Below are 22484 nucleotides of genomic sequence, written 5' to 3'. Positions count from 1 at the left end.
ACTGTCAGCAGGCCAGAACCATTTCCTGTGCATGGGATAGGGCTGAGTCGGGTGTGCAGATATCGAGCTCTGTAAGTGGCATACTGTAGGGGGGTTTTCTTCTTTCTCTTTCTTTCTGTTCCCTTGCAGCGGAAGATGAGTTCTTTAAACCAGGGATTCTGGCTAGATTTTGATAATTAGTAGGTTAGTAGGCTATGAAAAAGACCCTCAAACATCAATGAGACATGCAGGTCTCTAATTTGTCTAATTAAGAAAGATAAAGTTGAGTTGAAAAAAAGGGAACGATAACCTTAACTCAAAGAGGAATAGGCGATGGAAGGACCATGGAATGGGGGCATGTCATTCACTATCTTATTTTGCACCTACAACGTACAGAGGACTGATAGCTAAAGAATAAAGTACTCACTAGGATCTCCGGCACATGTGCGATCTGCGTCTCGGATACGATGTATGACGTGATGGGTCTGATCTGGAGCGCTGATCTCATGCAAGCTATAAGTAGATCCATTTGAGATCTGTCCAAAGCTGCAGTCTCAGTACCTCGATTCTTGGGCTCTGAGTGACTGCTTAGGTACCCAAGTTCACGTGTTACGGTGTGGCTGATACTCCGTAGTCGTACCCAGGTCATAATAAGGGTCTTCGCTTCGAGGGTATTGATTCGTAGTGCCCGAACTTGTCTCTTCCAAGGATAGAGTGTTAGCGGGGTAAACCAAGGAAGAGCGTTGGAGGGATTTAGGAGTACGCGTCCGTTGGACCCGCAAGGCAACGTGTGGCCACAGTTCACGCCAACCCGCCAAGTCGGTTCCGGGCTGCATCCAGCTTGGTTCAAGCGCCCAAATTTAGCCTGTGGCGGAGACACTTTGGCCACTTGGTGCACGGGGTACTCCGACAATAAGGGGATAGGGGGCTCAGGGGATAGTTCGGCAGATATGAACTAGTAGGTATGAACTAGGCAGTTAAATAAGTATGGAGTAGAAAGAATGAAAAGGAGCAATGTACGGAGTACGGAGTATACGGTGTATAGTCTACTTATAGTGTTGCCGCTCCACCGACGATCCAAGACCGGGATGACGCCAAAGCTCTTAAAAGTTGCCTTTGTCTCAGTCAATCTCAGACAGGTATACAACTCCGTGTGACTGTACGGAGTAGAATGTCGTGCTAAAATATGCTATGCAAAACGTAAAATGCCGAAAATGTAAAAATAAAATCAGTTATTGGCTTGGCGAGGAATGGGCATTAGCAGAGAGTATATGCCTTCGGGCCTACCCAAGACCCACGGTCCAAAGCCCGCCTCATTCCTGTTTCGTTTCTCTTTTTACTCAATCCTCTTCTCTCTTTCTTCCTCTCCCCTCTCTGATACACTCGCTTTCCCTAGACCCTCCTCCTATTCTCTGCATTTCACAGAGAACCCTCTAATCCTGGTGATTAGGACAGGTGCATCCTGTAAACGTCATCCTTGGCGGAGCTCTCATTCCTAATCTCCGTCCATTTTTTAATTCCCCGGGGTCACCCTTGTGTTTCCTATGGATTAAATTCTTTCTCGCCGATTTTGCTCCAGGCGCAGCAGTCGCCAGTTTGACAGTCACTCGTTCAGCCCCAATCGACTCGGTTTCCTTTTAAACCCGCCTCCGTCTCCTAAGCCGTTTCACAGTCTAGATCACCCGTCTCTTCCGACAAAGTCAAGAGATTTGTCCGGTGATCTCTTACCCTCCGACGTCATGGGTCGTTCGCGTGGTGAGTTTCCTTTCTCTCCGGGATCGCCGGATATGCCGCTAGCGCCTCTTACTGACTTACCCTGCCAGTCCGCTCGTTCATTTCCAGCTGGGGGAAAAGTGACTCTAGCAAGGAAAGCAGAAAGTCCTCGAGCAACGTTACGCCGGTGAACGGGACTCCGGCCGATACACCACCGCGGTGGCAAACGCCTCCCCCGAAACACCGTCCCCACCCACCGAACTGTCCCCCGTGAGCGCTGGGCCGAGAGAGGGCAATGGCTCGCGACCGGCTTCAATGAGCTTCTCCCGCAATCCGCCGCTTATGCAGCAAGCGGGCGACACCCCGCCCGAACTGTCGCCAATCTTCTCGTTTCTGAACATCCACACAAACAAGGTCTACCAGGAGGGGTACTTCTTGAAATTGAACGATTTGGACACTCGTAGGTCGACCGAGCCTCCTTGTGTTGCGCTCACAAGCTAAAGCTAACATGCGCAGATGGGCGAGCCTGTGGTGACCGACAATGGTTGGAATGCTATGCACAGCTAGTGGGAACCGTTCTTTCGCTATGGGACAGCGCTGCGCTGGACGCAGCGGGCGGAGGAGAGGTCCCGGCGACCTTTATCAACCTGGCTGATGCGTCCCTTAAGATGGTAAGGCTTGACTTGCCCTCGAACATGTGAGCTTCAACTTACCCAGTTACTCGCGATAGATCGAAACTCTGCCGATTCAGAATGGTGCTGTACAACCATTGAAGAATGTACTGAGCTTGTCATCAGCAGGCAAGAACCGGTACTTGTTGCATTTTAACTCTTTCCACTCCCTAATCCAATGGACCGCAGCCATTCGCCTCGCCATGTACGAGCACACGTCTCTGTACGAAGCGTACACGGGCTCCCTGGTTGCGGCAAAGGGCAAGTATCTCAACGGCATCAACTCCATTCTCGCACCCACCAAATTCCGATATGAGGACTGGGCGCGCGTGCGATTCGGAGCGGGAACTCCGTGGAGACGATGCTGGTTTGTGATCAGTCCACCCGACGAGAAGGAGCTTCAAAAGGCGCGGAAGCTTATGAAAAAATCGGCTTACGACCGCTTGTCTATCCCGGTCACTGGCAACATCAGGTTTTACGAGACAAAGAAGACCAAAAAGGCGATCCCTATCGCTACTGTCACCCAGGTGTTCTCGGCACATGCAATCTATCCACAATCCAAGGCATTGATCGAGGCATCAACCCTGGTGAAAATGGAAGGACGAATCACAACCCACATGCCTGAATCTTCCTCGGAAGGGATCGTCTTCATTATGCCCGAGCCGCATGCCGGAGTTTCTGGATTCGAGATGATGCTGCGTTTCCTTTTCCCCACATTCGACACCTTCAATCTCTACGGCCGCCCTACGCGCCTGGTTGCTGATACTAATCACATCAAGAGCATTATGTTCGCCTTCCCCAAGGAGCGGCGTTACGGATACCTTGATGTTTTGGACATCGCCAATCTTCTTCAAACCCCTGGAAGCCAAGAGTGGAACGAAGCTCAGTGGAGAAAGCAATTGAAAGAAGCTACACAGCGCCGGATATCATCTGGACGGAGTCGGAGCGACAGCGTCAACAGCGCGCGACCCCGTTATCGTTCCATGTCTGGACGCAACAGTGACGTTCCTATCGATCCTGCCCGTCGCCCATTCGCTGGCATTGAGAGCAAGCCACAATTCAGCAATTCCGCCGAAGCTATCATCCACGAAGTCCCGAGGAACGATGGTTCGCCGCTTGCTTATCACAATCGCGTAGTTTCTGATACCACGGGATTCAATTCTAGACCCAAATATGGAAACGGAATTCCCGCAGAAGATTCGCCTGGCTCATCTTCGCAGGATCTGGCTCATCGCGGGGCTCCCGCGGTGGCTCCTATCGCAGAGAGTTCTGATTCCGAAAGCGACCCTAGCCTCGAAAACGTGCAAGGCCCGCCTGTTCAAGAACACCTCCCCCCGCGAACACCCCCAGCTCCTGTTTCAAACCCGCCTGACTTCTCACATGGGCCTAAAGAGATGCCCGCCATCCGCCCGCAAGCATCATCGGAACAGAGGCTGGCAAACAACCGCATGTCTCATGGTACTCTCTCCCAGCTTACTTCGGTTGGTACAATGGGACTGGGTGCGGCAGCCGCTGGCGCAGCATGGAAACGCCAGCAACAGCAGCAGCAGGAAGCCAACAACGATCAGAAACCACAAGGAAGGAGCATCAACGGTGTCTACTATGGTCCTGGGACATCCTCCAACTCTGAGGCAAATTCATCAAGCGACGAGGGTGTTGCACTAGCGCTCCCGGTCCGGCCTCCCACGGTGCCAGAGCATCGCCCAAACACACCCAGCAGTTCAGGTAGTTTGTCAGCGCAGCAAATCCGTGAACGCAATTCTCCCCAGCAACCATCCCCTCAGCGGATGGGAATGGACCCTGTCAAGTCTGTGCGACGCAAGCCACTTCCACAGCGAGATTTGTTCGGGTCCCCGGGTGAGCACGATGAGCCGAGCTACGATGATCTCCGCCACACACTTGATGAGGATGTCCTCAATTCAATTGCTCCCCATGCCTCATCTCTTCCCTCGCCAATCTCGCCGAACCGAAATGACGATGAGAGTGTTTACGACAATGCATCCACCGTCTCACCCGACTATGCTAGCACTCACGAGTCTGTCTACAGCAAGAAGTCTGTTGCGTCTACGAAGCCTAGAATGGGTGTTAAAAAGACAGTTGGAGTTCCGGCGACTAAAGATCTCGTCATTGGCGATGCTCATTATACCATGGACAAGCCGCCAACCTCCAACCCCGACATCCCTAATGTGGACTTTGGTCCAACCATGACCTACATGCCTACTACTGGGCGCCCGAACACATCCGACACCCTCAAGAACCACCAGCGAAAAGACTCGGCTGGGACCAAGCTTTCTATTCCTACCCATCAGATGGATCAGGCCAACGCTCGACCTTCCAGCCAAGAGGAATACCGACGTAGTGTTTTGTGGCAGCCTGGTATGGCGTCTGGTCGTCCGGTCACCCCGGGAGGAGGACTTACCCCGGAGCAGTATGTGCAGCAAAGGGCTGCACCCAGCCCACCGATGCAGCTCCACAACCGCACCCCATCAAACCCGATGACAGTCCAACGCCCCGTATCTGGGGACTGGGCTCACCAGGCTCGTGCGCACTCTCCCATGAACGCCCCGCGGCCCTCATCTCGCGGTGCTCAAAGTATGCTAAACCACAACGACCATTCGTCGCATCTATCTGCTCGTGAACAAGAGCATGTTGCCCGAATGACTGGCTCTTCATTCTTCAATATGTCAAACGACAACCGGAAATCGCAGACTCAAGTAAACCCCATGGGTCTCGTGTCGGCCATTGACGCCCGTGAACGCGAAAAGCGCGAGATGAGAGAGGGAATGTCCAACCAGATGGTTCAGCAAGCCATCGCCCAGCGTCAACATAGTATGGGTTACCAGCAGGCCATGATGCACCAGCAATCATGGTCGCCGCAACAGTTCTCCCCTCAGCAGGCTGCCTCTGTATATCCGCCTCAGCAGGGCCACCAGGAATCCATGTACAATATGCCCGCGGCGAACCACACTTGGGATGCTCTAAATCAGCCGACCCGGCCCGATGAACCCCGCCGCTCCTCTTGGTACGGCCAGCTTTCCCAGGCACCGCAAACACCACAAACACCCCCCAGCTACCAAGCAAGTCAGACCCACGCCCCAGACTCGCGGTACTACAACTATGCTCAATGAGCAGCCTTTGCTCTGAGCTCTCACCACTCGTTCCGTTCCCTTTTGCACTCATGCATTTTTCATTCCTTGCACATTATTACTCGTATCATTTTCCATTATGTCCAAACCGTCATCCACACATCCCTTCTCATGCCCACACTTTGCTGGCTTCACTTGCACAACTTTCTATCTTCTTTCCTCTCTTGAATACCACTCCTTGTTCTTTCTTTTCTCGCTTTTTGCATCACGCATCCAACCGGAGTTTCTGATTGGCGTGATGGGGGTTTTCCTTCAATTCCGCTTGCTCGCTCACCTATCATTACATCGAGGGTCTTTTCATTCCTCCTATTTCATCTCATTCTTTTTTGATACCATCTTTCATCATGTGTTATGCATGTAGATCAACCATGCATATATGTATGCACCTTTATGGATAGTTTTAGATTGACACCAATTCAGGCGATACTGATGTTCCACAAGCTTTATTTTCCAAGTTTGATCAGGAGATTATGATCTCATTATAGACTGTCTTAGATAATTGCATGGAGTTACTATGTAATCGAAATTTGGAAGCGCGTTGGATCATACCATTGTGTTATCTAGGTATGCTTTCTACGTGCATAACTTGGCATTTGACCACCTGGGCATAACCCGATGTCGATGTATATCGCATCGGAAGTGATAGCCGCCACTGCAGTGGATTCATATCTACGGCTTACACAACCCCACCATCGGTCATTCTATGACAGCATCCACCTAACCCCGGTCCGATCTCCATCCCCTCATAGGCAGTTGTGTTTTGGTGGAGAAAAATCAACGGAGAGGCAATCCCCGGGGCCTTTGACGTCGATGACGTAGTCGGGTTGAGGAGACCCTCGTCGGGAAGAACAGGTTTTGTTGTAGAGTGGCCTATCATATAGAAGTATTCACTATCTTCATTTGATGTTTGCCTTTTCCGTCATCGCTTTCATCAATCATTGGCTAGTCGTATATCAACTGATGTAACTTCCAGGGTTCCTAGAGATCAATGGGTTTTGATATCGAACGGGTTACCAATTGTAGCGGACTGTTCGCCTGTTTATAAATGATTCTTGTATTGCAATCTTCCAAAACCACGGCCTGTTCCTGTCGTGTTTTATTTTCTGGGCTATTATTTTAAACCCATACAGCATACAGCATACACTTCTTCATGGACCCTTGAAACCTCCCATCTATACATTAGCCCTAATAAGCCCCCGAAGATGCCTTCTCTTCCCACCCCCTCCTCCTCCGAGAAATCCGAACTTCCAATACCCCAAGATGCAACTCGAATACAAAAAGACAAGACCAAGACCGAACGAGGTGCCGATACCCACGCCGAACACGCCTCCGATTCAGAAGTCAGCCATGAAGACAAACCCAAGCTTCATACCAGCGGCAAGCCCGAACTCACAGAAGACGACTGCTACGATAAACTCGGCTTCTGCTTCCCAACATGGAAGAAATGGACCATTCTCACCGTCATCTTCCTAGTCCAAATGTCCATGAACTTCAACACAGGCGTCTATTCCAACGCCGTCCCAGGCCTCGTCGAAGAATTCCATATAAGCGAGCAAGCCGCACGAGTCGGCCAGTGTGTTTTTCTCGTAGCCTACGCATTTGGCTGCGAGCTCTGGGCACCCTGGAGCGAAGAGTTCGGCCGCTGGCCCATCATGCAGCTTTCGCTATTCCTAGTGAATATATGGCAGATACCGTGCGCAGTCGCGCCGAACTTCGGCACAATTGTCGTTTGTCGTGTCTTGGGCGGACTCAGCTCGGCGGGTGGCTCTGTTACTCTTGGTATGACGGCCGATATGTGGGAAGCTGATGATCAAGGGTATGCGGTTGCATATGTTGTGCTTTCTTCGGTGGGCGGATCGACGGTTGGGCCTTTCTTTGGTGGTATGATTGGTCAATGGCTGAATTGGCACTGGGTGTTTTGGATGCAGTTGATAGTCGGTGCTATCACGCAGGCGATTCACTTTGTCATCGTGCCTGAGACCCGCGCGACGATCCTTATTGATCGGGAAGCTAAGCGGCGTCGGAAGGAAGGGGAGGATATCTGGGGTCCGAATGAGTTGAAGACGCCTCGTTTGGATGTCCATGATGTGCTCCGAATCTGGATCCGTCCGTTTGAGATGTTCATTCGTGAACCTATCGTTCTCTTCCTATCTCTTCTGTCTGGTTTCTCGGACGCTCTTATCTTCGTCTTCACGGAGTCTTTCTCGCTAGTCTTTGAACAGTGGTCTTTCAGTACCCTCGCTGTGGGATTGACCTTTGGTTCGATTCTCATAGGCTACGTCCTCGCCTACTTTATCTTCTTACCGGATATCTATCGACAGATTCAAACGCGTCGCAAGTCTGGCGCAGCAAGTCGACTTGCGGAGCGTCGTCTTCTCCTTCTCCTCTTCATCGCTCCGTTAGAACCAATTGGTCTCCTCGGCTTCGCATGGACATCAATGGGTCCTCCGATCCCTTGGATTGCACCTTGTATCTTCGCCTGTATGATCGCAATGGCGAATTATGCCATCTACATGGCAACGATCGACTACATGGTAGCAGCATATGGTCCGTATTCTGCATCTGCAACAGGCGGCAATGGATTTGCTCGAGATTTCCTCGCCGGTATCGCGACGATGTATTCGACTCCCATGTACCAGAATATGGGATCAAAGTATCACTTGCAATGGGCGAGTACACTTCTTGGCTGCGTTGGCTTTTTGGTTCTGATTCCGATTTATGTGTTCTATTGGAAGGGTCCAGCTATCAGAGCGAAGAGTAAATTTGCCCAGCAGTTGGCTGCTGATCGTGATAGACATACTGAGTCTCGAAGGGCCAGTCAGGCGAGGGCTTCCGTTGGTGCTTAGCCCTAACTCTTTTCCCAGAATACTGGTACAATGTCGCTGCCTCGAGGTTTTCTACGGTCTAATCAATCAAGTATCAACTTCGATAAAAACGTGTAGTATACTTATGCCTGAGCTTTAGCACCGTAAGACTAGTGCAGTCAACCTACGCCGACTGGATTTTGACCGACTGCGAGGTAACAGCCTTGGCAACCACAGATATAATCCGTAAAAGATTCAACGCTATGGAGAGATGAATAGGTACATCCTAATCCGGAACAACAATCGCAAACCATGTATAAGGTATCCCAAAAACGCCACAAGTGCCAGCTTCCTTCGTATCCAAAATGCCCCAACAACGACAAGGGGACTTCCTTACAACAACACCAGCCCTCCAGGCACAATGCTAGATCGTTCTCTCAATGCATAGCACTTAGTTCGAGTGTATCTTCTTGACACGCATAGCGCCCTCATACAGACCGCGGTCCAGAGCGGCAGCAACTGTCAGAGTACCACCAATGATTGCACAAACACCGGTGAGGAAGCCAGTGAAAGTCTTTGGGCGAGCCTCGCGGTTTACAACCTTCATGGGAGAGATATCATAGTTGAAGAAGACACCGGGAATACCACCACCAGCGTGCACACGCTCCTTGTGGCCGTCGGCAGCATCGTTACCGCCAATGAGAGGACGCTTGTGCGAAGTCACTGAGTACTGGTGCGCCTCGATACTGCCCTGGGAGCCGTATCCAAGTCCGTGAGAGCCCAGGGGGGCCTTGTCATAGGCGCTGTGGATAGAGGCTGAGAAGAGGGGATCCCATCCCAAGGGCAGGTATGAGGTGGAAACCACCTTGACAAAGTACATGAAGTTGTACGCAGGCTCGTCGGTCTCTTGCTTGGTATCGTCAAGCGGGTTAGTGTGGTGGTGGTCAGTCCACTGCCAGCGGTCCGCAAGCTCAGCAGGAAGCTGGGGACCGAAGCGAAGCTCGTGAACGTAGTGAGACATGGTGTGTTTATCGGCTGGCGGCGCATCGCGCACAACGTAGGTGTCCAGATCATGGACATGCATGTTTCCGGTCGTGAAGCTACGGCCTGGCGCGATGTGGAAGTTTCCAACCACCTTGTTCACACGGAGCACACCCTCGATCCGACATCCTTCGCGACGCTGCTCGTTGAGCTTGTCAGCGAATCCCTCACGCTTACACTGTTCGATGTTGCCGCCGTCGCCAAAGGCCCATTGCTTCTCGGCGTAGGCTTCGCGCACTTCGTCGCAAGTGGAACAGCAACCAGGTTTGATCACATTGGCTGGGGGCTGGGCGCCACCGCAGCCACCACAGTAGTCCGGGGCAAGATGCTTAGCGGCATCTGAAGGGGAGTGCCTGTGGAGGGGAAATCAGACCCGTGTTCGCGGAAATTGGTGCGGGTTACACTTACAGGTCCAAGGATTGAACTTCAATGGCCTTGCCTCCTTCTGCGTGCGGGGACAGGCGGACCTTGTTCACGCCGTGTGCGACGCCGACTTGCTGTTCACCGGAGACATCCATGACGTCCAAGGTCAAGAGCTCACATGGCAGTCGGGGGAATGTCATGTTCAAATGGATCTCCATCCTCTCACCTGCGCATCGAGTCTATTAGCAACTGTGATCCTACACAGGCCATCCCCCTCCGACCCAGTCCAAATCTATATTCATACCTCGCGACTTGTCGACGACTAGTTCGGGAAGCACCACGATTCGTCGGTACTCGGCCCATTCTCCCCATACGAGCCACATGACAATCAACAAGGAGGCAATTGTGATGAAGCCACCGGACTTTGTGCGAACGCGGGCATCTTCGACGGTTTTGGCGAAGGCGTCGAGCCTTGTGAATCGCGACTTTGCGGACATCTCGCCGGTCAATTGATGACCATAGGGTAGAGCGCGGAGGCCAAATGAATGTAGTTAACAACAGATGTGTCCTAAGTGTGTCCTAAATGTCTGTACGACCAAAGAAAACATGGCAGATTAGCTAGGTGTTCATTGGACGCGCAAGCTCGAATTGACTCCATTTGAATAAACAGACCGAGTGACCATTGAGAACAAAGAAAACGAGTCAGACAGGCTCACTTACCTTTGGAACAAAACAATACGAGTGAGTCAACTGAAGCCTGCAGCCTAGACAATCAACAATCATGACAGGATTAGGCTGGCCAATTCAGAAGCATCCCGGCATACTTGCGATGTATGGGGATTTCGCCGTGAGGACAGACGACAAGCTTTGATTGGTCGGCTGGGAAGCTAATGGTGAGTCATCACCCAATCAGGACTAGCTCCCAGCGCAGAGAGTGATTCGCCCGGGTCACGTGGACCATCGTCACTTTTTCTTTAGTTTCACTTTGTCAATTCACGATCCTATTGTTCTTGGGTTATTTTGGTCTCTATTCATTTATCTTGCATACCCACTACATAATCTGCAAGCTCTCCCTCCTTTTCAGTCTTTTCCACAACCTCTTTCCTCGTCTTTCACTCGTCCCAACCACCGCTTTGCTCTGCGACTGCCTCTGCATGCGAACTTCTTCCTGCCTGCTCTGAGGCGCATAGCGCACTGCTCGCTCCGCAACTGCAGTTTCGGACTCTCGTCACTTGCTCGTCACTTCCAAACCCCTCCACTACCTCACCTTCTTTCCGCGTCTTTTCCGCCATACCATGAAGACCATGAAGTCTCGCCGCGGCGGTACCGATCGCGGGGGCATCCGTAAGCGGGGCCCTACTCGCACCGACCGAGATGGAGACATGGACATGGAAGCCAGTGGCTCTCGAGCCCGGAGGAATCGCACCGAAGCTGGCCGTTCCGCTTTGGGTGGCCGCATCTCAGGCGCAGGAATAGGTGGCAGAGCGGCGGGTAGCGGTGGTCGAACCCACGCCCGCGACCAGAATGTCGACCTGATCCAGCGCGCAATCGCCAGCACCGAATCGCAGGCCAACATCCGGCAAAGCAGGAGGAACAACACCAAGCAGCCCAGGGAGAAAATGCAAGCGGTCTCTATTCGTGGATGGAAAGATAGCAAGACATCGAACCACAAGGACAAGGGCCGTGAGGCTCTCCTTGGGTTCCTTGAACGCCGCATGAACACGATCACCAAGTCTGGACCCCGCGTCAGAATCACTCAGGTAAGTTCCATAGTCGCAATCACGGTCACCACATATGCACTCCGACACCTTCCGTTTTAGTGTCTCTTCGTCCTCGAGCATGGTCCTCCTTCCGAACGACGAACGACACATTTTGGATCATTTCTGGAGTCCTCGTCCGGGTGCTGTGGTTTTCAAGGTCCCCCAACACCTTGCTAACTTCCAAATTAGCACGAGAAGAAAAGCGACGATAACATGGTCGTATATCTTCCTCACGATCAGGCCGAGAGGATGCTTCGACTCAACGGAAACGTTTTTGCCGGTGTCAACATTACCGTCACGCTGTACAATGCCGACGACGCGCTTGCAAATGAGCTAGCACCAGAAGACGCAACTCCTGGCTCCACCGCCGACACCAAAACCAAGATGCAAGCCATCCTCGACAAACGATACTACGCTGCCAACAAGCTGCTTGACATGTCGGATCTGGGAAACGACCCCGATCTGCAGGCAATGGGTATCTTCAATACCACCTCCACCGAGTCAAAGTTCTTCCCCGCTCTTATGAAAGTTTGGGAGATGCGCTACGACAGTTCTGCAGCCCGACGTGAGGCAGTTGATAGTGCCAGTCTGGCGAGCAACAATCTCCCCAACATCAACGTCGTGACTACCCTCGCCCAAACTGTCCCGGACATCAAAAACCTGGACCTCTCCAACAACAGTTTCAAAGATGCGCAGTCCATGATTGGATGGCGGTGGAAGTTCCGCAACCTTGTCCTCTTGGACATGACTGGAAACCCTTTTTGTACTCTTCCAAACTTCAAGGACACCATGCTCAAGTGGTATCCTAAATTGCAAGTTTTGAACAACGTTCAGGTGCGCACCCCAGAGGAGGTTGCGCTGCAGAAGAAGACCCCGATTCCCGTCCAGCCACCTCACTTCAACGACGAAGCCCAAATTGGCGAGAACTTCGTCCGGGCCTTTTTCCCGGGCTACGATAATGATCGCAACTCCCTTGTTTCCAATGTCTATGACAACGAATCGGTCTTTTCCCTCAATGTCAACACCTCGGCGCCACGATCCATGGCCACCGAAACCGCAGGTTGGGGTGAATACATCAAGAAGAGCCGAAACCTCGATAAGATCAGCCACCTGCCTGCGCGCATGTCACGCTCCTTCCAAGGAGTTGAAGCCATCCGCGAGGCTTTCACTTCTCTCCCACCCACTCGCCACCCCGACATGGCTGCCAAGGCGGACCAGTGGCTCTTCGAGTGTTACCCAATTCCCGGTCTTCCCGACCCCACTGGGCAGAGTCCCTACGGCGTTGGCGGTCTCTCACTCACTGTGCACGGTCAGCTAGAGGAGAGCGTTGGCGGCAAAATCGAAATTCGCAGCTTTGACCGCACTTTCATCCTCGGACCTGGAAATACTCCTGGTGGCATTCGAATCATCAACGACACTTTCTGTCTGCGTGCCTATGGAGGACACGAGGCATGGATTCCTGACTCCGTGGCACTTCCGCAGGCTGCAGCCCCTGCTCCTGGTGCCCCCTCCGCCGCGGCTCCTGCAGCTGCTCCTGGTGCTCCCGATGGATATGGCTTACCTCAGCCTGGAAAATCCGACACTCAGCTCCAACAGGAGCAAATGGTTGCACAGATGAGTGCCAAATCTGGCATGACTATTCAATACTCTGAAATGGCTCTTTCGGGCAACTCTTGGGATGCTGAAGCTGCATGGAAAAACTTCGAGCAACTCAAGGTAAGCACAAATTCCGAGAACATTCCAATGAGTGATACTAACGCATTCACACCTAGGCTTCTGGCACTTTGCCCCCAACCGCCTTCGTCTCTCCCCCTTGAGCATTATGGCTGTGAACTACGACATTTTACTGAAAACTTCCACTCCGTTTCGGTCTCAGCTTCAGCACTTGACCATATCTTTCTGCCTGAAACTGGTTACGTGGAAGTGTGATGATCCGATGTGATTCAATATCTTTTTTTTTTCTTTGCATGGCTTGGGCGAACGGCACTCTGGTTTGTTAGCAGGTTGTACTCTGAACATGAGCCCACGGGCCAGAAACTTCTTTTTGAAAATACCAAAATCAATAGCTACAATCTTCATATGAATATTCATGACTTTTTCCACAGTAACTTCATAATTCGTCCCTTTTGTGCCCTCGAGGGGAATACACTACGGAGTAGATAGCAGTCCCCATACATAGATCCACAGTTCTTCACTCAGGCGCCTGGAGATTATAGACCGCAACCTTGAGATCATTATCCTATGAGATGACAATGAAGATTACAATTTTGCTCAGTGTCAATGTAAATTTAGAAAGAACCTCCTCTTGTCTGTCTACTATGGCTAGCTAGGGTTGCGTAAGATGCCAAGCTGGCGCGCTAGAGCCATGCGGGCCGCGATCTCCCCCCATTATTCCACCTCCCCATCACACTACACATTGGCCTCACCTCAATCAAGCTTGTAGGGACCAAGGGCAGGATGATTCTGGCGAGCTGATGGGATGACCGCGATCACTGCCACGACCACCAGCCATATGTCGCCAACCGAGGAACCAAGCCACGATGCTTTGGATGCGGGTGCGGAACATTGACCTCTTGCTCACCGCTACGTATGCTAACATGTCATTGTTTACAGTGGATTACGATCCAATTGAGCACCTGAATGCTGTCTTCTCCCATCCATCCACCCTGTCCTCCGTTTCCCAGGTCTCCGACGCCCTGCACGATTGCGAAGATGAGCTCGACGATGACATCGGCATGTTGGTGGAGGAGCAGGTCACCTCCAATGCTGATAGCGTGGAGAGAATCCAGGCAGCTAAGGCGGACTTGTCAGAGCTGTTCAAAAAGATTGACGATGTGCGCGAACGCGCGTTGAAGACGGAGCAAGCCATTACCGATATGACCGCCGACATCAAGCAATTGGACAATGCAAAGAAAAACCTCACGCTTTCCATGACAGCGCTGAAACGACTACAGATGCTGACCACAGCATACGATCAATTACAGGCTCTGAGTCGGACGCGGCAATATGGAGATTGTGCGCAGCTGCTCCAGGCTGTCATTCAGCTCATGGCCCATTTCAAGTCGTACCGATCGATTGATCAGATTGCGATGCTCAGTCGAAACGTGGCGGATATACAGCGAGATCTTCAAGAGCAGGTATGCGAGGACTTTGAGATAGCTTTCGCCAAGGGTGAAGTGGGCTCGAAGCGCGCAATGCTTGCAGAGGCTTGTCTCGTCGCTGATGCGCTGGGTGAACATGCACGGTCTCGACTGGTGACTTGGTACTGCAACACACAACTCCGGGAATACAGGCAAGTGTTCCGGAACAATGAGGAGGCCGGATCCTTAGACAACATCTCTCGCCGCTATTCCTGGTTCCGGCGCATATTGAAAATCTACGACGAAGAGAATGCGGCTATCTTCCCGGCCTCGTGGAAGGTGAATGAAATTCTGGCCAATGTCTTCTGCGAGGGCACACGTGATGATTTCAAGGGCATCTTGTCTCGGTCTGTCCGCAGCGGACAGACACTCGATGTCAACTTGCTCCTTTCGTGCTTGCAAGAGACGCTTGAATTTGAGCATTCGCTTGAGCGCCGCTTCTCTCCTGCTTCGCGTGCGTCTACCGACACATTTGCTTCGACCGAGCCGCCCGTGTTCAACCAGTCGATTTCAGAGGCCTTCGAGCCGTATCTCAGCGTTTGGGTTGAGGCTCAAGATAAACAGCTTGCAGCACTGCTTCCCAAGTATCGACAACAACCACTGAAAGTGCCGGATGAAGAATTCAATTCGCATATTGTGATTTCGTCGTCTACCGAGCTTTTCACCTTCTACCGCCATTCTTTGCAACAGTGCGCCAAGCTTTCCACTGGAGTCAGTCTGGCAGAACTGGCCAAGGTGTTTGCAAAGTATCTCGACCAGTATGCCCAGCAAATTCTCCTCAACTATATCAGTGAACGTCCCACTGGGCACACACCATCCAGAGTACCCACTATTGAAGAGCTGGTCTCGGTTCTCAATACTGCCGACTATTGCTATACAACATGCAATCAATTGGAAGAAAAAATCAGGGGAAGGCTAGACGAGAACTTAAAGCAGTCTGTAGATCTGCAAAGCCAAGCAGACTCTTTTATGGGCATTGCATCTGCTGCCGTTCGAGGTCTTGTACGACAAGTCGAAGTTGATCTTGAGCCCTCATGGCGCGAAATGCGCAATACCCCTTGGGCTAAGATTGAGGCGGTCAGTGATCAAAGCTCTTACGTGGGCGAAATGCTTTCTCGGACGAAGGATAAAGCGGCCGAGATACTGCAGCTGTTGCACAAGCAGCAATATGCGCGTGCTTTCAGTGATCATCTGGTAGAGCTCATTTCAAGTCAGTTCATTGGCAATGTCTTCCAATGCAGGCCGGTTCCGGAGACTGGAGCTGAACAGGTAAGATATCCCATTGACCGAGTACTTTTCGTATCTAACCTCCTTTCAGATGCTTCTCGACTCCTACACCCTGAAGAGTGGCCTTTCATCCCTGCTCCCTGCTCCCGCTCCCGCCGGGTTCGTTAAACGGGTTAACATGAGCTTCTCCAAAATCGAGACTCTCCTTAAAACCCTCCAAGTCCGCCCATCACCCCCGGAGGCTCTTGTTCAAGCGTATCTCATTCATATTGGTGACAGCAACAACACCAACTTCCGCAAAATTCTCGATCTTAAGGGCATCCGCAACCGCCAGGAACAGAACCACCTTGTTGAGCTGTTCCAGCTTCACCGTGCATCAGATCGCTATGCATCCAGCTTACAGCAAAGCAATCCGATTCTTGCCGCTCTCCAGGGACCAGCAGCCACCACCACCGGCACTGGCTCGGTATCACAGGGCCTAGGTCTCGGCAGCGCCGCCGCATCCATGCCCTCCCGATTTGACGCCTCCATGCTCGGATCGGCCATCATGTCTGCTGCTAAAGATGGGGTTGACCGCTTCGGAAACCCGAGTTTGAGTAACTTAGGTTCCGGTGTGGCTGGCGCCACTGGGGTCTCGTCCATATCGGGCATGACTAGCCCGTCTGGCGCATCGTCCCCTGGCCCCATGGGTTCCACCTTCCAACCAAACCACGCTCACACACCGTCCGAAAGTGCCACAGGAAACCTCAATGAAAACTTGAAGAACATAGGTAAATTCTTCCGCCGCGACCTGGGTGGCTTTGGGGGCCGGTTTGGGCGGAGCACTGAGGATGGAGCTTAGTCTCCAGTCTGCATGCTTTTCGTCGGTTTCCACTTTCCACTTTAATTATACCTTGACTCAGACATTGAACCGGGCATACATACCAGCTGTCTCTTCTTTGTTTGTGCTGGGTTGATCGAGCTCTGTTACATGTTTTGTAGATATCTTCAAGAAGTGTCTTGCTCGAGGCAAGTCGTCATGCATCATTTTTTTCGCAGCTGTATACCATTTTGGGCCAAATGCTGTATCATCTTCTTCTCTTCGATTGGGCTTCCATTGATCTGCACATACTTCGAACCAAATTCACACATCACAATGAGTCAATTTCTTGGCAATCAATAATCTCTTTGGGTTTGCGCCCTTTCGACGACATGGCTCTATCAAAAGATTTTTCTCAAGGCAGACTTCTATTTAAGAAGTTAAATTCCAATGACTGATATCTAGCATCCATTTCACTGTTACTCAGCCAGCACAAAATGGCTCCGAACCTACCTTCGCCATCCCAAGGATACACCCTCCGTACCCACCGCCCAGGCGATATTGGCTGGATCATCCACCGCCACGCAACCTACTACGACAAAGAACATGACTGGGGTCTGAAAATGGAAGGCCTAGCAGCCCAAGTTGGTGCCGATTTCCTTGCAAACTACGACCCCTCCACAGACCGATGCTGGATCGCCGAGCGCAACGATGAATTCCTAGGCTGTATAATCCTGGTCAAAGACAGAGAGGAGGTCGATACAGCCAAGCTACGGATGTTTCTTGTTGAACCTACTGCACGGGGACTAGGGCTCGGGCAGGCTTTAGTACAACAGTGTACGCGTTTTGCCCGGGAATGTGGATACGCTAGGGTTCGTCTCTGGACGCAGAGTGTTCTTCTTCCTGCTCGTCGGCTGTACGCCAAAGAGGGCTTTCAACTGGTGAGCTCTGACGAGAATGAGGTCTTTGGTGTCAAACTTATTGGGGAGTGCTGGGAATTAACGCTTTGATGGACATGTCAGGTTGGATCTATGACAAGCGGAGGGAAAGATTCACAAAATGATTGAAAAGCTGTCCGATACAGAGCTTTGATCAATGTACTTTTCAATTTTGTTCAAATCTTGGCAATTTCTTTAAAGTATGAGAGGCCCATTGCATAGTAGCTACAACAGGCTTCACAGTCTACGTAGGTGTGTCATTCTCACTCCAGACTATCCTCCAGAAATCCGCGACAAAAGCACCTCCTTCTTCCAATAGCTCCTTGAAAGCTTCGTGCTCGCCAATCTGTCCAAGAACAGAAGCAACATAAAGTGCCACCAAGGTCCTCAACGGATCGCAAATGTTGCCATGGTCCGGTGGAGTGTTTGAGTAGACGAATCGAACAAATTCAAAAATCCCTGCCACTCCTGCATCATCATAAAGTTTGAAGCTCCTCAGCGTCTGATGTAGTTTGGAAAGAACGAGATAGCGCAGATCTTCTATTCCGTACTTATCAGCCAACACATAAAGTTGAACTTGCTCAACAAAGACAAGGCTGAAGTCTTCCCAAGGCCCGGTACTTATGGGTGGTGCAAACTTTTGGGTTGAGTTCGAGGTTTTATGAGAAGCAGGAATGCGAATATTTTCCTGGAAAATATCATGCAAATGCTGGGTCCATACACTTCTCTCCTTGTATGGCAGTTCAACACTGCCAGGCTGAGGAGCTTCTTCGGCAGAGAGGTCGACTTCCGGAGCGGGCGCGGGCTCGGGCTCAGCTACTGGTTCGGGCTCAGCTACAGTCTCATCCAAAATGAGGTATCTCACAGAATTTGTAACCTTTCTTTCTCTTTTTGTGTTTTACCATGGGTTTCGACGTTTCCATGATGGGAGAGCATCCATCAATCAGGCGACATGATGGCGGTGTATAGTCTCGAAGGTAGGCAAATTCACACAACCGAGTGAACGTGTCCACGTCGACATCTGACCAGTCAGCACGTCTACTTTTTGCCTCAAGCATTTCCCCATTGATGAGCGTATTCAGGCTTTGGGAGAGATCTGCCAATGCGGAGGAATGCACTGTTATTTCCTTCTTGTCGGGCCCAACTTGGAAAGTGAACAAAGGTGATGAAAGACATCTGAGCACGTCAAATCCAAATCATGACGAATGTCTCGAAGAGCCGCCTACCTTCCAAAGGGACCCTCCATTGCAAAGACAAAGTATTAGTGGAGGCAAAAACAAAGCGAAAATTGTGAATAGAAGAAATGAATAACTGTGTAGACCCTTTCTTGTATGCCACACTCCAGGGCTGGACCTGAGAAATTTCCAAGGGAGCAAGTAGAGGGGTATGTAGTGAGGGGTTTGATGTCTGTGAGGGAAGCAAAACTTCAGCAAGACAGAATGTCCAACTCAACAAAGCAACTAATGATGGGGAAGGAAGGAGAAGAACCAAGAAGAGCTATGGAACCAAGCGAGCATAAATAGCAAGAGAAGCCAACAGGCAAACAAGAAGTGAGGAAACAGGCGGAAGCATATGGTAATAGCAAGCAAACAGCAAGGAAGCAAACAAGCAAACAAGCAAGAAGCATATGACGAGAGAGATCATGTAATATCTGTAGCAGTGAATATTACTAAACAGGCTTTGATAGTATTTAACAAGCTTTAACGTAAATTGTGTATGGTATAAAGCATCAGAAATCAAAATTGGCACTCTCCCGATGATCAAATGGTCTCTCTTCTTTGCCCACGCTGAGTTTCTCATACTCCCCGATCATATCCTTCAGCCCTGGAGATGGCATGGATTGTGTATTATTTTCCAATGTGTGGGGAGACTTTGTGTCATTTCCTGACTTCGTCGGTTCATTGACTTGGCGAACTTGAGCGAATATCTCCTTGAGTTCAGAAGGAATTTCATCGAGGGTGTTTAGTCGATGACCCGAGTCTCGAGACCGAACAGACAATTTGAAGAAGTGATACAGGCTCTTTCCCACCTGAGATCGACTTGAAATGGCAGCAAATGCGCCTGTGAGGTGTAAAAAGTCGGGATCAAGAATGTCGAAAGAGGGCTGCTCCAGCAAGGTGTATATAGCAACGTTCACTGCGTACATGGCAAATTGATGCACGTATCGCATTCCATACTCCTTCCTCATCATCTGGACTACGATGGAGATCTGCCTTGCGGACGAGATTGCCACATCTAGAGCAGAATAGCCCTTCCCTGGATCCAGGTTCATGGGTACTCGTTTATCCATGGTTGCGAATGACGAGTAGCTACCAAAGTTATCGCAGCATAGATTGATCATAAGGGCATGATACCGCATTCTGTGGAAAGGATTGTTAATATTTGTCGTGACCACGCGAAATTCGAGGTTCTTGGGAGAACTGACCTGAGGAGTAAGATATGCGGCGCAGGGTTGTCTTTGAGGTTGAACACCTCTGGCAGCTTAGCTTCCCATTCACGAAGCCGATTATACACGTCCTGCTTAACCTCATTCACGTTGATATTTTTTTGCTCCGCTATTTGCACGCTTCTTGAGATGTCGCGAGCAATGTAAGACAAACTGCATGCCTCGTCAAAGTATTGATTCATATAGGATGGCCGGGTTTGGCTCGATATCGGATATGGGGCCCAATCCTCTTTGCCATTTTCTTCTCGAGGGAGTCGATGCACACTGACTTCGTGCACACGACTCGGTTTGAGAAAATTAGTATGCACAATGCTGTTCAACGATGTTAGTTTGAAGTTGCAATCAAAGAGTTGGACAATACATACGTATCAATTTGAAATATACCCCATGCAGTGCGTTGGATCGACCTGATCATGTCTTCGGACAACTGGGAACTTCTCAGGTTCAGCTTGTCGCAATTGACAATCCCAAGTTCTTCTGCCATCTCTATTGCACGGTGAAGCATGGTGTAGCCAAAGTCTTCATTGCCCAGCACAGAATATCTGGTTTATCACGGCATTAACGGTTGAGTCCAGCTTCGGCGCTCATCACAGGTAATAGCTCACCTTTCATATAGTAGTAGAGTTGCTTGAAGGGTAGCTAGCCGAGTGCCACCTCCCCGTTCAAAAGAATGTGTTCTCATGTAGCTTTCCGTTTCGGCTAGGAAAGCAGCACCTTTGGTATTAGTGTCTCCTGCTATTGTGTAAACCTCGGCGTATTGAGAATAGTCCTATGTGATATTTAGCATGCTGAGACGATGAAGACCCACAGCAAACTTACGCATGCATTTGCTAGCAGTGCGTTGACAAGAAATGGACTGCAAAAGTCGGAGTTCAGATTCCCCTTCGCCATATTCTCCAAAAACGTCTTGCGATCGAAGAATGCATAGAACGGATAGTCCCACGTCATGTACAAGGACACTAAATGTGAGACAAGATCGTCGTCGTCGGTAACATTCGTCCATGGCTTTGCAGGGACCTTGTATGGGGCATTGTCACACAGGTAGCTGATATCCATCGCGTGTGGTCGAGGTTGCATTGTGTCATTTTCGGAGATATCATCGACTTTCGCCTTCTTAGAAGCTTCTTCTGTCTTGGTCACATGTTTATCTGGCAACACTTGGTCTAGATAATTTCTGATCTGGTGGAATGGAGCATGACCTTTGATCATTTGGAGTAGTTCTTGCTGATGGTCTTCAACCGATCGCATCACCTCGAAAACATCCTGAAGAAGGCGGCGATAGTAGCCTGATTGGTCTCTTGAATCCGGCCCAGGCTCCTCTGGGGCGTCAGATATGCGTCTCAGGGTGCTTTCATCTATTGGCGAATTGTTGCTCTGAGGCCTTGTTAGTTAGGTTCCATTGCGGCTTCGAATGACCAATCTACCTTTCGCTTGCTGGATTTCCCAGTGTCTGATATTTTTGCGTTTGACATTACGAGGAGAATTGAAAGCAGCAAGTGGAAGATCGTGGGAAATCGATCAAAAGAATATAACAGTCCCAAAGTTGTACATGATAATTTGTATGTGAATACAGGCTTTGGGATTTCGGGTGACGAATTATGACAGCATACCCACATATTGACAGCTGCGGCAGCAAATCAAGTAACAATGGATCTCAAGATCTTCGGCTAGTGAACATGTCTTAGTTATTTAGTGTTCTTCAAAGATCTCAAGCGTTCTGTGCATTTTCACTGCCCAGGTGGGATTCAGCCAACCAAATGTAACAAATCGTCACCTTGAATGCAGAGAACAATCATGCACAAGTCTTCCAAGGTTAAATATGGGAGACATAGACGAATGCCTCCAGAATCTCTGATTTTACAATACCAAACCGCAGCTTTAGATAGCCCGCAAGGTCTACTTCAAGACTTCAGGGCTTCCAACCTGGCTGACTACTAAGACACGTGACCAATAGTCCGGAGTTTTCATTGAGCGACTATCTGTTACCGGAGTTGCCCAACGAGGGAGAACAAACACGGACTTCCAACACCTACACAACGGTCTACGAGATCCTACGAGCGCAGGTCGTTCGAAGAAAATCTGTAAACTGATCACAAGTTAGCAATTGTTTGCAAAGTCAAGTCAAGAGCAAAATGTGAGAGGTGTGTGGCGTCAGGAAAAAATTAGAGTGTTGTTGTTGCATTTGTTTAATCTTCAGAGCGTCCCCAGGAGGGGACGTAATGCTCGGGGTTAAAAATTTATAATCATCCGCCAGGAAGATGTGTGTGAAGGGAAGGGCATGAAAGGGAGAAGAGGAAGTTGACTCACCAAGTCTGTGTGAAACGAACAATGGGCGCAGCTACGTCCATTATACGAGTCTTAGGTTTCCAATGGAAATCCATTGCCGTGTCATGAAGTTTCATTGCCGGTCGCTATTTCGAGCTCCGGTTCAAGTAAATCTAATACATGGCAGTCGTT

The 22484-nt window shown here is 50.4% G+C and overlaps 8 protein-coding genes across 8 annotated transcripts; 5 read left to right on the top strand and 3 right to left on the bottom strand.

The window, feature by feature from the left end:
- Positions 1–1718: 1718 nt before the first annotated feature.
- On the top strand, positions 1719–5491 carry N7506_007774 (uncharacterized protein; the record flags this gene model as incomplete). Its single annotated transcript, XM_056957067.1, has 4 exons — positions 1719–1734; positions 1847–2152; positions 2209–2363; positions 2423–5491. 4 exons carry the CDS (start codon positions 1719–1721, stop codon positions 5489–5491), a joined length of 3546 nt encoding a protein of 1181 aa, XP_056811401.1.
- A 1220-nt stretch (positions 5492–6711) lies between these two features.
- N7506_007773 (Major facilitator superfamily domain general substrate transporter) lies at positions 6712–8355 on the top strand (the record flags this gene model as incomplete). The annotated part of the gene is made up of 1 exon (XM_056957066.1): positions 6712–8355. The coding sequence occupies one exon, from the start codon at positions 6712–6714 to the stop codon at positions 8353–8355; it is 1644 nt and encodes a 547-aa protein (XP_056811400.1).
- Positions 8356–8764: 409 nt separating this feature from the next.
- N7506_007772 (retrograde cargo receptor ERV46) lies at positions 8765–10214 on the bottom strand (the record flags this gene model as incomplete). The annotated part of the gene is made up of 3 exons (XM_056957065.1): positions 8765–9707; positions 9763–9943; positions 10022–10214. The coding sequence occupies 3 exons, from the start codon at positions 10212–10214 to the stop codon at positions 8765–8767; spliced, it is 1317 nt and encodes a 438-aa protein (XP_056811399.1).
- Positions 10215–11012: 798 nt separating this feature from the next.
- Positions 11013–13294, top strand: N7506_007771 (uncharacterized protein; the record flags this gene model as incomplete). Its single annotated transcript, XM_056957064.1, has 3 exons — positions 11013–11477; positions 11667–13193; positions 13250–13294. The coding sequence occupies 3 exons, from the start codon at positions 11013–11015 to the stop codon at positions 13292–13294; spliced, it is 2037 nt and encodes a 678-aa protein (XP_056811398.1).
- Positions 13295–13989: 695 nt separating this feature from the next.
- Positions 13990–16685, top strand: N7506_007770 (putative GARP complex subunit Vps53; the record flags this gene model as incomplete). The annotated part of the gene is made up of 3 exons (XM_056957063.1): positions 13990–14032; positions 14091–15886; positions 15936–16685. 3 exons carry the CDS (start codon positions 13990–13992, stop codon positions 16683–16685), a joined length of 2589 nt encoding a protein of 862 aa, XP_056811397.1.
- A 455-nt stretch (positions 16686–17140) lies between these two features.
- Positions 17141–17653, top strand: N7506_007769 (GNAT family N-acetyltransferase; the record flags this gene model as incomplete). Its single annotated transcript, XM_056957062.1, has 1 exon — positions 17141–17653. One exon carries the CDS (start codon positions 17141–17143, stop codon positions 17651–17653), a length of 513 nt encoding a protein of 170 aa, XP_056811396.1.
- A 172-nt stretch (positions 17654–17825) lies between these two features.
- On the bottom strand, positions 17826–18827 carry N7506_007768 (uncharacterized protein; the record flags this gene model as incomplete). The annotated part of the gene is made up of 3 exons (XM_056957061.1): positions 17826–18400; positions 18447–18757; positions 18808–18827. The coding sequence occupies 3 exons, from the start codon at positions 18825–18827 to the stop codon at positions 17826–17828; spliced, it is 906 nt and encodes a 301-aa protein (XP_056811395.1).
- A 483-nt stretch (positions 18828–19310) lies between these two features.
- N7506_007767 (fungal specific transcription factor domain-containing protein) lies at positions 19311–21499 on the bottom strand (the record flags this gene model as incomplete). The annotated part of the gene is made up of 6 exons (XM_056957060.1): positions 19311–19890; positions 20007–20339; positions 20393–20569; positions 20633–20796; positions 20847–21401; positions 21452–21499. The coding sequence occupies 6 exons, from the start codon at positions 21497–21499 to the stop codon at positions 19311–19313; spliced, it is 1857 nt and encodes a 618-aa protein (XP_056811394.1).
- Between the last annotated feature and the right edge of the window lie 985 nt (positions 21500–22484).

This window comes from Penicillium brevicompactum (genome assembly GCF_028827555.1).
Source record: "Penicillium brevicompactum strain IBT 35665 chromosome Unknown utg000005l_segment0_segment0, whole genome shotgun sequence".
In the NCBI taxonomy this organism is placed as follows: Eukaryota; Fungi; Ascomycota; class Eurotiomycetes; order Eurotiales; family Aspergillaceae; genus Penicillium; species Penicillium brevicompactum.
Note: the sequence above shows the minus strand (reverse complement) of the source record. Positions and strands in the feature narration are given on the sequence as shown.